Here is a 14,206-nt window from a genome sequence, read left to right as displayed (position 1 = left end):
TATAAGCCTTAATAGTCCTGTTTATCCCAGGGCTGGTAGCTCATTTAATCCTAGATACTCAAGAGGCTGAGGTCTGAGCATGTTGGTTTGAAGCCAGCCTGGGCAAGAAAGTGTGAGACTCTTATCTCTTAACCACCAAAAAACTGGAGGTAGAGCTGTGGCTCAAGTGGTAGAGAGCCACCTTAAGCAAAAAAGCTCAAGTATAGTGACCAGATCCTGAGTTCAGCCCCTTAGTATGGCACTACACATAATAGTGTTTTGTGTGTGTGTCCTTTTTTCATTCGTATTTTGGGGATCACACTGAGCATTTGCTAAGCTGTATCCCCAGCCCTGGAAATGCTTTATATGGCTATAAATCTCCCACTTTTTTTGGGGGGGGGCTGTCTTTCCTCATAAATTTGTTTTTATGTTCTAATTGGTGTGTTTTAAATAAATATTTTGCTTAAAGCCAGAATTCACAACTTTTAGCTAATGAGGTCCAAGTGAGATCTAATTGTTGTCTTTTTGCCTCTATTTCTATATCCAAATGTTTTTAATATTTGTGTTGGTGGGCTGGAAGGTGGCTCAGTGGTAGAGTGCTTGCCTGCTTGCATGAGGCTCTGGGTTCGATTCCTCAGCACCACATAAGCAGAAATGGCTGGAAGTGGCACTGTGGCTCAAGCGGTAGAGCTCTCACCGTGAGCTAAAGAGCTGAGGGACAGCACCCAGGCCCAGAGTTCAAGCCCCATGACCGACAAAAAAATATATTTGTGTTGGTGTACTTGCATCAATTACAGGACCTTGCTATTTTAACTTCCTATTTCTGTATATGAAGGGATGATCTCGAATGTGAGTCATATTTAATCATGTTCTCCCACATCTTTGGGAAATTTTTTTCTTGAAGTGTTATCATTGAATGCCATACTAAACTTAGAAAAATCGTGAGTTCATCACAAACTGAACACTGGTAAATTAAGCCATATAGAATAACAAGCTTAAATGTTAAGTGGTAGGACAAAGGACAAAGCCTATCAAGTTTTAAATGTCACGCATTAAAGTATTTAAAAATACTTGTCATTCATTACTTTGCAAGGATGACAAATTTAAAAGTAAAGAAAAAGAACTGTAGAAGTAAAGTAGTAATTTAAGGATAAAATCATTATCCACATGTTTTAGTGACACCCAAAACCTTTTTATCATTCCTTTTGTCAGTATCTTGGAGAGTTGAATCATTATTGATAGTAAGTATTTAAATATAGTAAGTGTTTAAAATGTAGCCTAATTAGATAATTCTATACTCTGTTATATGCATAAATGTTTCTGTAAATTAAGCTTGAAATTAAAGAATGGCCTTCCTAGATCAAGCTCAAAATAAAACTTGTGAAAGTGTAAAATCTCTGAAGCCAACAGTGCTTCCTGTATAAAGTGAAGTTGAGCATCCTCTCCTGTATTGTAATTAGAGGTATTGATCGAGCTTCTCACATTAATTTGGTTAGGTTTATATTAATTTGTTCCTTATTCCAGTTCCAAGTTGAGTGATTTCTCTTTAGCTGGGCCTCATATAATCTCAGCACTTTGGAGGCTAAAGCCAGAAGATATTGAAGTCCAGCTTGGACTACATAGTGAGACCCTATCTCAAAAAGAAAAAATAAAGATGAGGAGGAGGAATCTGATTAAATAGAACATGTCAGCTGGGTGCCTGTGGCTCAGGCCTATAATCCTAGCTACCCAGGAAGCTGAGATCTGAGGATCATGGTTTGAAGCCAGCCCAAGCAGGATGTTCTGTGAGACTGGTATCTCCAGTTAACCACCAAAAAGTGGAAAGTGGAGCTATGGCTCAAGTTATAAAGCATTAGCCATGAGCACAAAATCTCAGGGACAATACCCAGGCTCTGGAGTTCAAGCCCCAGAACCAGCCCCTCCTTTCTTCTGCCCCCCCTTCCCCCCCCAAAAAAAAAACCATGTCCTTTTCTAAGTGTTTTTGATTTTTTTAATTTGTCATGGTCTGTTCTCATAGCATTCCCCAATTGATGTACTTCTCTTTCTTTAATATCACTATCTCTCTCTTTGCAATCAGAACTACTTATATTCTGCTCACTTTAAATACTATTGTGTGTTAAGGGGGGAAGTATTTGGGTATGGTCTTAAGGAATGACCTATAAAAGTACATCTGTCATATTTGAGTTTGATTTAGACATGTAAATTTGGTTGGTACACTGCTATACATAAACAAATAGATTTGCATTTGCTTGTGCTAAAATTTGAGTCCCATTTCTTCCTCAGTTTTTCTCGATTGACTTAGTTCATTACTAGTATTTTTTTTTTTTTTTGGGGGTCCAGTCGTGGGACCTGAACTCTGGGCCTGGGCGCTGTCCCTCAACTCTTCAGCTCAAGGCTAGTGCTCTACCACTTGAGCCACAGCACCACTTCCGGCTTTTTTCTTTTTGCTTATGTGGTGCTGAGGAATCGAACCCAGGGCCTTGAGCATGCAAGGCAAGCGCTCTACCACTGAGCCACCTTCCCAGCCCCACTAGTATATATTGATGGAAATTTAAAGATTTTTGTTTGCATTCTTCCTCAATGATTTGAAGAAACTCTTTTATCTATCTAGAGAAATGTCCACAATTTCTTTTCTTTGTCAGAAGTTACTTGTTACAAAAGTAATAACAGGATTTTAAGCTCTGAGATACCTGTTTTACTTTTGTATTTTTTACTTTAGAATTTTATCCCTGTTATCTAGAAGTGGAATTATTGGATTAAGTGACAATTCTATTTAAACTTTTGAGGAGCATACTGTATTTTTAGAAACAGCCACTATTGTGAATATGCAAGCATTCACCATTTTTTTATTTTTACTTTTTTTATCAGTCATTCATGGGGCCTGAACTCTGGGCCTAGGCACTGTCCCTCAGCTCTCTCAAGGCTAGTACTCTACCACTTGAGTCACAGCGCCACTTGCAGCTTTTTCTGTTTATGTGGTGCTGCAGAATTGAACCCAGGGCCTCATGCATGCAAGGCAAGCACTCTACCACTGAGCCACCTTCCTAGCCACCATTCACCATTTTAAAGTAGTAGCCATCCTGATTTGAAGTGGTATCTTACTGTAGTTTTGATTTATATTTCCCTGTATTGACCATCTCTTTTATGTGCTTGTCAGCCATTTGTATATCTTTGGATAAATGTCTATTCAAGTTCTTTGTCCATTTTTTAATTGAATTGTTTGGGGGTTTTGTTGTTGAGTTGTAAGAGATCTTTGTATATTCTGGTTATTAATTTTTTTTACCAGATGCATGATTTACAAATGCTTTCTCCCATTCTGTGCTTTATCATTTTGCTTTATTGAAGTCCAATTTATTTTTTATTTTCTGTACTTTGGTGTCATTCAAGATAAGATCACCAGATCCAGTGTCATGAAGCTTTTTCTCTTATTAGAGTTTATAGTCCTAGATCTTAGCTTAGGTTCATTCCTGTGTAGTTAATTTTTGTAAAAAGGATAAGTAAAATTCCGTCTTTATTATATTGCATGTGAGTGTGCAGGCCCTCCATTTTGTTATGTTGACTTTTGTTTATCTTTTTGTGCTGGTACTTGGACTTGAACTCATGGCCTCGGATCCTTATTTGGCCTTTTCATTAAAGGCTGGTCCTCTACCACTTGAGCCACAGCTCCAATTTCAGTCTTCTGTTGGTTAATTCAGACTTTGTTGCCCAGACGGACTTTGAACTGCGATCTTTCAGTCTCAGCCTTCTGAGCAGCTAGTATTACAGGCATGACCCACCAGATCAAGATGCAGTCACATGATGGATACCACTAAGCAGTTACATTAGTTTGTTAAAAGTGAAAATCAAGTTAGATCATTGTACACTCTACTGTGAGTATGTATATATATCCTAGGAAATGAGGGACATTTGGGGAACCTTCTTAACAACCCTCCAATACTTTGGTATATTTGCCTAATATATTACACTTTAAAAGTTTTCTAGTTGTAAATTGGCATATTAAGTTAGTAATGTGCTTTAACTCATTTATATGCTGTGTACAATATTTTGAGTTCCTAGTGTTACAAGCAAAGATGGGATCTTTTATTTTCATAAGTACTACTTTGCCTAGAAATATATATTCTACTAGGTGAGAGAAAACTACACAGTTTAAAAGTACTTATTTTAAACTTGTCTAATGTAGAAATGGCTAAAAAGATTAATCAGCTGTGTCTTTTGTATACTTAGGAACATTTAGAACTTTATTTCTTTGTTTTCATGGGTTTGAAACTGAATAAGGTAACATGATAGGCACTAACTAAAACTGGCTATTGAACCCATGAAGTATGGCTAGTGTACTGAAAAACTAAAAAAACCTTAAAAACTGTAATAAATTTTAAGGTTTAAAAATTACAGCAAGAATATTCAGCATACATATGTGATAAAGCAAGTGGGATATGTGAAATGAACCTAGGGGAGAAGAGTGATTGTTCAAGAAGCACTAGACATTTAGACATTACCCCCTGTACAGCCTTTTGAAGTTCAGAAAAGTAAAAAACTCAAGGTAAAATAATTTGACTTTGAAATATTAAATGACCAAGTTGAGATAGTGTAAGGCTAGTTTTTAAAATCCTAATATGGAGAAGATATATGAAATATTACATCTAATATTTTATATTGATTGGAGATTAGTAAAATACAGTACAATTGCAAGTAATTTTTCTTGTTTAAATAGTTTTTACTGCTTTCCAGATGTTGCAAATTATATATATGGCTAACCTTTTATTTAATAGTAGGTTATGCTTATTTGAATCAACAAAATGATGGGAGTTACAGTGTATTAATTCATTCTGTAAGAACATACATGTGTTCAGACTATTTATAAGTTGTTAAAAAATGAGAAAAGTAATTATTTTCTGCTTAAAATCTAAAAATAAAAGACTGATATTGAATCACGCTTGAGGAAAAACAACAGTAACTAAGAAGGCAGGGGGAGGGGTAGTACTGAGAATTTGGGGCCCTGTTTTGAAAAGTTTTTGTGATCTAGAGAAGATACAAGATTTCTCCAAGATCCTTGTCCTAAGGTGGGTGTTAATAGTTATTTTGTGTTACCTTGTTTAAAGAGATCTAATAAATAGATGCTTTTTAGCAACAGTTTTTAAAACCATCTTTATTGAGGTTTGTTATTTCAGACTGTAAAATAGACCCATTTCTAATGTATAAGTCTAAGGATGTGTTTTGTTTGGAATTACACAATCACCACGACAGTCTAAATTTAGAGTACTTTTGTCCCCTGAAAAACTGTACCTATTAACAGGTTGTTCACCAGTTGCTTTCCCTTTCCCAAACAGAACAACTTATAAATTAATTTCTGCCTCCATAATTTTCCTATTCTAGACAAATGTAATCATGTAATAATGTGGTCTTTGACATAATGTATTGTTTTCAAGATTCAAAGATGCTACAACACCTATAAGCATTTGATTCCTTTTTACTCCTAAATATCTATCCATCATGTGATTGTATGAATCAGTTGGTGAACATTTGGGTTTATCCCACTTAGTGACAAATAATGGTATGAACATTCAAGTGTAAGTTTTTATATGAAAATGATTTCATTTGTCTTGGATGTATTTCAGAGTAGAATTGCTGTATGTATTGTTGTAGGGTCATTCTAAACTACAGTGATCTTGGATAGGTCTTTCAGACATTTTTGAGGAACTGCCAAATTCTAGCTACACCATTTTACTCTCCTAAAACTAATGTATAAAGGGTCCAATGTCTTTACATTTTTCCAATACTTAAAATTAATCAGAGTGTATTAGCCACTCTTGTGGATGTGAAATGTTATCTCCCACTGTATGTGTTTGCTTATCACTTTCTTGGCAGTATTATTTGCAACACAAACATCTAATTTTTTCTCTTTTGTTACTTTTATTCTTGATGCAATGAAAAAGAATCCTTTGTGTAATATAAAATCAAAGAGGATTGTTTTAAGAGGTTTATAAATTTAGCTCCTAAATTTTGGTCTGTGATTCATTTGAGTTAATTATTGCATATAGTACCAAGAAGTTGAACTTTTTTTCATATTAATATAGTTGGTTGTTGCAGTATCAAATTTAATCAACCATAAATAAAAGGGGATATTTCTTTTTTCTTTTTTCTTTTTTCTTTTTTTTTTTGGTCCAGTCGTGGGGCTTGAACTCTGGGCCTGGGCACTGTCCCTCAGCTCTTCAGCTCCACAGCGCCACTTCCGGCTTTTTTTTTCTGCTTATGTGGTGCTGAGGAATCAAACCCAGGGCCTCATGCATGCAAGGCAAGCGCTCTACCGCTGAGCCACCTTCCCAGCCCAAAAGGGGATATTTCTGAATTCTTGGTTTTATTTTTATTTCATTTCTTAAAATTCATTTTTATATTATTTTTTGCCAGTCCTGGAGCTTGAACTGGAGGCCTGGGCACTGTTGTTGAGCTTTTTGTTCAAGACTAGCACTCTTGCCACTTGAGCCACAATGCCACTTTCCACTTTTTCTGTTTATGTGGTACTGAGGAATCCAACCCAGGACTTCATGCATGCTATACAAACACTACCACTGACTCATATTCCCAACCGAATTCTTGGTTTTATTACATGATCTATTATTATGTTTGTCCTTAATGCTAATACCATGTAGCCTTGATGATGTGGCTTTGTAGTATGTGTTAAATTCAGAAAGTATGTCCTCATTTTGGGGGAGGGATCATACTGCAGTTGTCAGCTCAGGGTATTACGCTTGTTAGCAGGCACTACCACTTGAACTATACCCCCATCCCTTTTTGCTTTAGTTGTTCTTCAGATAGGATCTGGTATCCAGACTAGCCTGTACTGCATTCTTGTTTATGCTTCTCACAAAGCTAGGATGGACACCACTACAACCAGATTTTATTGGTTGACCTGGCTCTTGAAAACTTTTTTCCTAAGCTGGCTCTGAACCATGATCCCCCTGATTGCTGCCACCTGAGAGGCACTGTACTCTGCCTACTTTTTTTTTTAAGTTGGATATTCTTAGCTCCTTTGTATTTCCATATTACTTTTAGGATCAGCTCATTTGTTTTCTATATGAAAAGAAAGAAAGAAAAAACTAACAAAAAAGCCCCCTGGAATTTCAATGGGAATCTTGGATTTGTAGAGTAAATTTGAGGAGAGTAATGATTGCCATCTTTATAAAAAGCCATCTGAAGGAAAGTGGGTAAGATCTGTTTAGTATATTTGAAAACCTCTTTGGTATTAATATTTTTGTTTCATAGAACTATTTTTATGTTGACTACTTTTTTTTAATATGTGGGCTTTTAAGCTGTAAGTTGATATTTTCATGATAGGGTCATGATAGAAAGTTTTTATTGTTTTGGGATGTGAGTGTGCATGCGTCCGTGTGTGCGTGTACATGCGTGTGTGCGCACACACACACCAGTTCTGGGTTCTGTCCCTCAGCGCCTGGGTTCTGTCCCTCAGCGCCTAGGTTCTGTCCCTCACCTTTTAGTTCAAGGCTAGTGTTCTACTGCTTGAGCCACAGCTCTACTTCCCAGCTTTTTGGGGAATCTAGTGGAGATCAGAGTCTCAGACTTTCCTGCCCCATCTGGCTTGGAACAATGATCCTCAGATCTCACCCTCCTGAGTAACTAGATTGAATTATAAATTTGATCCGCCAGTACCTGGCTAGAAAGTTTATACATGCCAGATGGTATGACATTTATTTAGTATGATATTATTCGAGTACGATATAGAAATCAGTCCGTATTCTCTTAATTACTACTTTTCAGCAATACTTGAATACTAATATTTTTGAGACTTTATTACGTCAACTACCTTTTAAATGTAGTGAGTTGTCCCAAATAACTTCATTTGAAGATTGTTTAAATTCTTAATATGAAATGTCTTATGTGACAGTATTTCACCCATAAATACATGAATAGGAAAATAAAATGCCAGGCTGAGGTAATGGCATTTTTTATAATATTAAAAATGTCAGTGATTTCATTGCAACAAAATTAAAAATGTAAACCACTTTTTAGCATAATACTGGAATTTTTGCTCAGTTATCCAGCATGGTGATTTTTTTTAATACCAACGAGTGAGTTTTTATTCCACTTTCGTGAACTATTCTTAAGTTCTACTTCTCCTTATCCTAAGATGTTTCTGTATTTTTACTCAACTTACATCCTTTGGAGTAAACTGCAATACTTACCAAATTCTAATAATTTCCAAATTCTAGTTGTGACAGTTAGATCTAGTGATACGTTAATGAAACTCCTTTACCAGGCACAACAAGTAGTTTTTGTAGCCTTGGAGCTGAAATGGGGAGATGTTTGGGACAGGGAAAGAATACCTTCACTAGTGTGTAGAAACTAAATAATATGTGTACCAAGATTATTAAAAGAATGAGGAACAGAAAGGGGTGATATTGTACTTATAAATTGATTTTCCTATAACTACCTAGTTTTTAAAAAATACCAGAATGGATTCATTTGAAACTGACTGATACATCCATCTTTGGTGACTTAGCAATTACCCAGGCCTTTTGTTAATTCAACTGACCTTGCCTCCAACTATCAAGGTTGAAGCCAGCATTGGAGAGTGAAGAATGTCAGCAGTGAGGGCATCATGGCAGAGAGGGGAGACAGCGGCCAGGAATGGGCAGGAGGAGAACAGATGGAGAAGGAAGGGAGTCAGATCAAGAGGTAGGAATGGAAATATAAAGGAATAGAAAAGGAAAGGGGGAGAAAGGAATATGGGTATATATAAATCATTGAAGTAATGTCAAGTGTCATAATTGTAGTGTTTAAATATACTTAGGACTGCAACACAACCTTGAAAACACTGAGTTTTTAAAACTGGGAGAAAGAAGAGTTAATGTTAAAAGCTTGTTAACTCTTTTTTTTAAATTTAAAGTCAACACTTAACGATACACAATCACTTAAAATTTCAACATAGTAATATTTAAGATATATTCCTAAGGGACACTTCATTCAGTCTGACCACTCAGTCTGACTGTCCACCACTGACTCCTTCTCTATGATTTATATGGCATGCTTCTGTAGAAATTTGAGAATGTAGCATTCCCTGGAAATAGTTGTGCATCTGCTACAGTGACAGACTCTGGGTACTTATTTAAAAATCAACTTTCTTTTTACCTTTTTCTCCCTTTGGCTATAATAATTTAAGAAAGTTTACTTTAAACTTAAGGACCAGAACACTGAAACAAATAGTACATGGATGTTCTAGTGAATTGAGTTTCTTTTCTTTTTTTTTTTTTTGAGTTTCAAGTTTAGAATTGTTGGGTCACACAAACCAAATTGATTATCTGTACTCATTTAATAGTATTGATATGAATTCTAGCTTTGAACCAGGTTTATATGTGCTAATAAATGTTTGTTGCCTTCAACACCTTTAAAAGCAACAGACTAGTAATGTTTCTACTACTGGAAACTTAGAATTCTTTTAGGCTATATGACAGTCAGCCTTGTATACAAAAAGCAGTAGTCCCTATTTGATCACCTTCATTGTCATTCTTAAATTAAGCCTCATATAGATATTCACCAAGTATCTATCTAAAAAGCCTTTTTGTTGTGTTCTTTATAGTCAACCCTAATAGAGTGAAATATTTTCAGGCTGTAAAAAAGGAAATGTAAATGGAGTTAGTGGATTTCACCAAGAGCTTTGGAACAGTTGTGTATTAGTGTTACACTGAAGCAGAATGGGAATTGAGTTTTGTGTGATAGGAACAAAAAGACTTCTATAACCAGGAATATATCCTGCTTGACTGCCTGGAAACCTCCTCTCCCCCCCAACCCCCCATGGACAGCCTGGGCACTGTCCCTGAGCCTCTTTGTGCTCAATGCTAGTGCTCTACCACTTGAGCCATAGGCATCACTTCTGGCTTTTTCTAAGTAGTTCATTGGAGATAAGAGTCTCACAAACTTTTCTTCCCATGTCGGCCTCTAACCGCAATCCTCAAGTCTCAGCCTTCTGAGTAGCTAGGATTACAGGTTTGAGCCACCAGTGTCCAGCCTCCCTGGAAACTTTGTAAAATTATTTATAAAACTTTAAAATTATTAATAGTCATTTTTTGTTTTGAGACTATCTTCGAAAGTGAAAAGCTGTATAGTTTGAAAATTTTCTTGATATTGAAGCTTAAAGTTAATGCTGCCACAAAATCTGAAGAGAATGGAGCAATGATTAGAAATTCCATGAATGAAGTTTACCAAGAAAAGTTTCTTGGAAATTTATAAATATCTTTTTGGCAAATAAGAGGAATCATCTGGCAATTATGTTGGAAATTTGAGTATTATAAGCAGTTTGGTTTGACTTATGACTTGAGTGTCTTCACTAACAACAGCTCCTAAAGATTTGCATTTGAAAGTTAGATTCTCTTAGACAACAAAGTAATAAATAAGAAATTGTATCTTCAGGGTTTTGTTTTGTTTTTTTTTTTTTTTTGGTGTTTGGGTTTTTGGGGGTTTTTTAGTACTTTTTGAATTTGGGCATTGGCTCTTTGACTGATTGTTTTGTGCTTGTACCAAGCTTGAACTCAGGCCCTTGTGTTCTTACTAGGCTTTCTTGCTCACTGTTGACACTCTCAGAATTTTGCTGTAATATTTGTAATACTTTAATATTAATACCCATATATATTATCCATATCTTACATATTCAGCAAACATTGGATAGCAGATGTACAGTGCAAGAAATAAATAACTTAGTCATGTGGTAGCTACTTCCAGATTTAGTTACCCATTTGAGCATTCTTGATTCTTCCAAGCTGTAATTTTATTTTAAAAATTAATAAACATTAAAATAATAAAAATAAGTCTGCCCATTTAAGGTAACAGTATTTCTGGTGTTGAAAAGACTATTAATCAACTTTGTCAGTGTAATGATATACCTAAGACCATAAATTTACAAAGAGAAAGGCTTATTTTAGCTCACTGTTCTGGCTTCATTGCTCTGGGATTCTTGCAAAGGCAGCTAGCTAATCAAGACCAAGTAAACTGCTTACCTCATAATAGAAAAACAAAAAGGCCTGGTCCCATAGTCTCTTTGAGAGGTATGCCCCTAATAACCTAAAAATGTCCCACTAAGGGCCTACTTCTTAAAAGCCCATAGTCCTCCTAATAGTGCTATCTTTGGAGATCATGCCTTTAAAATCTATACTGTTGCAGAAACCACATTTATTTTAGGTCTATTTTGAAAGTTCATGCTATACAAAGAGCTTAAAGTCAATTTCATTCCACTTACACATTTGCAAATAAAAGTCCCTTTTGTGTCCAAAGTTTACGGATTAAATATCATGTCATGTCTTAAAAGCTTCCAGCATGCCAAACATTGGTGGCTCACACCTTTAATCAAAGCTACTTAGGCCAAAATCTGAGGATTGAGGTTCAAAGTCAGCCCAGGCAGAAGAGTCCATGATATATTTCCAACTAATCAGCAAAAGATGGGTGTGGACACTAGTCTTGAACACAATAAACAAAGCTAGAGTACAAGACCCTGATTTCAAGCCCCAGTACAAAAGTTTGTATCAGAAATGTCCTCTTTGCATTAACTACTCAAATCAATTAGTGATGTGATTTATGCCTTTGTCCATCTCCCATTTTAGTGTATGCCTGGGTGTGTTTAGTGATTGATGATATCTAAAGTAACAATGAAATTCAGATATTAATCTTTTTTTAAAAATAGATACTTGAATCTTGGAAGTTAGAAATTACCTTTCTGTAAGAAATTTTTCCTGTAATCTTAAAACCTGTTGAGTTTGTAAAGTATACCTAGTTTCTGAATCAGTAATTGCTTGGTTTGTTGCTTATTTGGGAGGTAAATATTTACTCAGAATTTTTTTCTCTGTCTTATCCAGTGTCTTTGTAATTAAGCTCTGTTCTAGTATCCCAAGAACCTAACTTACTAAATTAAAAAAAAATGAAAATCCCTACTCCCTGGAACTCCACTTAGCAAAGCTTCTGTTCTATTAGTTTATTTTTCTTTTACCCTGATTTTCTAGCTGATTTTTTTTATTATTGCTGTAGTGATGTAATAAAGGTATTAAGTGGCAGATTCACTTTCAGATTTTTACCTTTTTGCTTTTACCTTTTACCTTTTTACCTTTTACCTTTGCTTTTTTTGCCCCTTAAATAAAATTGTCTGGCTTCTAAGCATGCAAGTTATTGTTTGACTTAAAACTAGAAACTAGTAAATCTGAGCCTCCCCCCCCCCCAAAAGAAGTTCACTATGGTATTTCACCCATTTTTTAAATCTTTTTTTCTTTTAAGCTACATTATCTTGCTTGATTTATTTTTTTCCTTACCTCCACAATGTGTAAATTAATAACTATTAAAACATATCTTGCTTAATATGTGCAAAAGCTCTTAAAGCTCAGACCCATCATGATGGTTCATGATTGTACTCCTTGTCTAAGAAGCAGAGATAGGTGAGGGCAAAAGTTCAAGCTGAAAAACTAAAACCAAAAGGACTGAGGTGTGATTCAAGTGGTAGAACACTTGAAGCCTTTACATGAATCTTGTCATAGCCCACTCTTCAGTTCATACTATTAACCAACCAGTACATTTCTTATTTGTACACCTTCTCTTTTAGAAAGTAGAGGGATTTCCCAAAATGTATTTACTTTTAAAATGACCGATTTTTTTTTTTTTATCTTTCTTGCAGATAATATCACCTACTGCATTATTTTTGGCTGCAAAAGTAGAAGAACAGGCGCGAAAACTTGAACATGTTATCAAAGTAGCACATGCTTGTCTTCATCCCCTAGATCCACTGCTGGATACAAAATGTGATGTATGTAAATTTGGGGGGGTTGTTTTTTCTTCGTAAATTTGAAATCCTAACTAAAGTACTATTCAATTAGTCTTGCCTTTCAAATTCGTTTAATTGCCACTTAGGAATATACCAGGAAGCCATGTGGCAAGAACATCTCATACATGTTCATAATTTAGATGTCGTTCTTCCTGCTTTGAAGTCAGATGTTTTGATTCAGATTTACTTTTTCTCGTTTCACATTTGATTGTTTATCCTCACAGAAAACTATCAAATATGTCATTTACCACCAGTGGTAGGTGTATTTGAGATCAAAAGATAAGTAACTGTTAAATTGTTAGTATGTAAAGGAATAAAAAAATCTAGTTTACCTTTAGATCAGTAATGAATCTTTATAAAGGATTGTTTCTATGAAATCTTAAAATGGAACCTCAAATTGTAAACCTTTACAGTCATTTTTCATTAGTATCCTTGTAGGTGAGTTATAACCAAGACCCTTCATTTACTAAATGACTACCAGATTATAATGATTCAGTTTGATCTAGGTCAAGTTTAAAGTCCAGATTAATAAAATGCATCTGATTTTATTAATGAAATTTGTTTTAGAGTAAAATAGTAATGTCAGTATTAAAAGGGAATGTATGAGTGTTCTGTAATTTTTTGGGGGGGGGTCTGGTCGTGGGGCCTGAACTCTGGGCCTGGGCGCTGTCCCTCAGCTCTTCAGCTCAAGGCTAGCACTCTACCACTTGAGCCACAGCACCACTTCCGGCTTTTTTCTTTTTGCTTATGTGGTGCTGAGGAATCGAACCCAGGGCCTCATGCATGGAAGGCAAGCACTCTACCACTGAGCCACCTTCCCAGCCCCTGTTCTGTAATTTTTATAGCTCCTATTAGCTTAACTAATTATTTCTAGTTAACGCTTAAGGATATTTTTCAAATACTGGAATGAGGTCAGTAACCTTTAAAAAATTAAAGGTGTTCTTAACCTCTGGGATTAGCAGAGTGCCTAAAAAAAAATAAGTATTTAGCTGCACTCTGGTGACTCATGCCTGTAATCCTACCTACTCAGGAGGCAGAGTGCTGTTGATCACAGTTCGAAGCCACTTGGGGCAGGAAAGTCTATGAAACTCTTACCTCCAGTTAACTTCCAAAAAGCCAGAAGTGAAGTTGTGGTCCAGGTGGTTGAGCACTAGCCCTGAGGGAAAAGTTAAGGGACAGCCCCCCAAGACAAGTTGAAGCCCCAGTATCAGCACACCAAAAAATGATTTGCATAATGCATTATTTCCTTCTCATCTGGGTCAAGTGTCATGCATGATCCTAATAATGTGTGGCAAAAAGGTTTCCTATTCTTTCTTCACAGAGTAAAGGACAATAATCTCTTTGTAGAGAGAGTTAACCGCTCTAGATACCACCTTTACAAAAAAAAAACAATTGGGGCTGGGAAGGTGGCTCAAT

General features: G+C 35.8%; 1 protein-coding gene across 4 annotated transcripts in view; it reads left to right on the top strand.

The window, feature by feature from the left end:
• The window catches only part of Ccnt2 (cyclin T2), a 34,585-nt gene that overhangs the window by 2,651 nt on the left and 17,728 nt on the right, over positions 1-14,206 (top strand). For 2 of the 4 annotated variants that reach the window (XM_070024054.1, XM_070024079.1), the window contains exon 3: positions 12,644-12,772. In XM_070024054.1, the coding sequence (XP_069880155.1) occupies positions 12,644-12,772 (129 nt within the window). Of the gene's footprint in view, positions 1-7,029; positions 7,182-8,546; positions 8,671-12,643; positions 12,773-14,206 lie in introns of all 4 variants that reach the window. The other 2 variants (XM_070024062.1, XM_070024070.1) reach the window with 2 other exon arrangements.

Source organism: Dipodomys merriami, unplaced genomic scaffold (assembly GCF_024711535.1).
Source record: "Dipodomys merriami isolate MVZ:Mamm:240054 unplaced genomic scaffold, mDipMer1.0.p SCAF_1, whole genome shotgun sequence".
In the NCBI taxonomy this organism is placed as follows: domain Eukaryota; kingdom Metazoa; phylum Chordata; class Mammalia; order Rodentia; family Heteromyidae; genus Dipodomys; species Dipodomys merriami.
The sequence above is the reverse complement of the archived record's forward strand: the minus strand, read 5'-3'. Positions and strand labels throughout refer to the sequence as shown.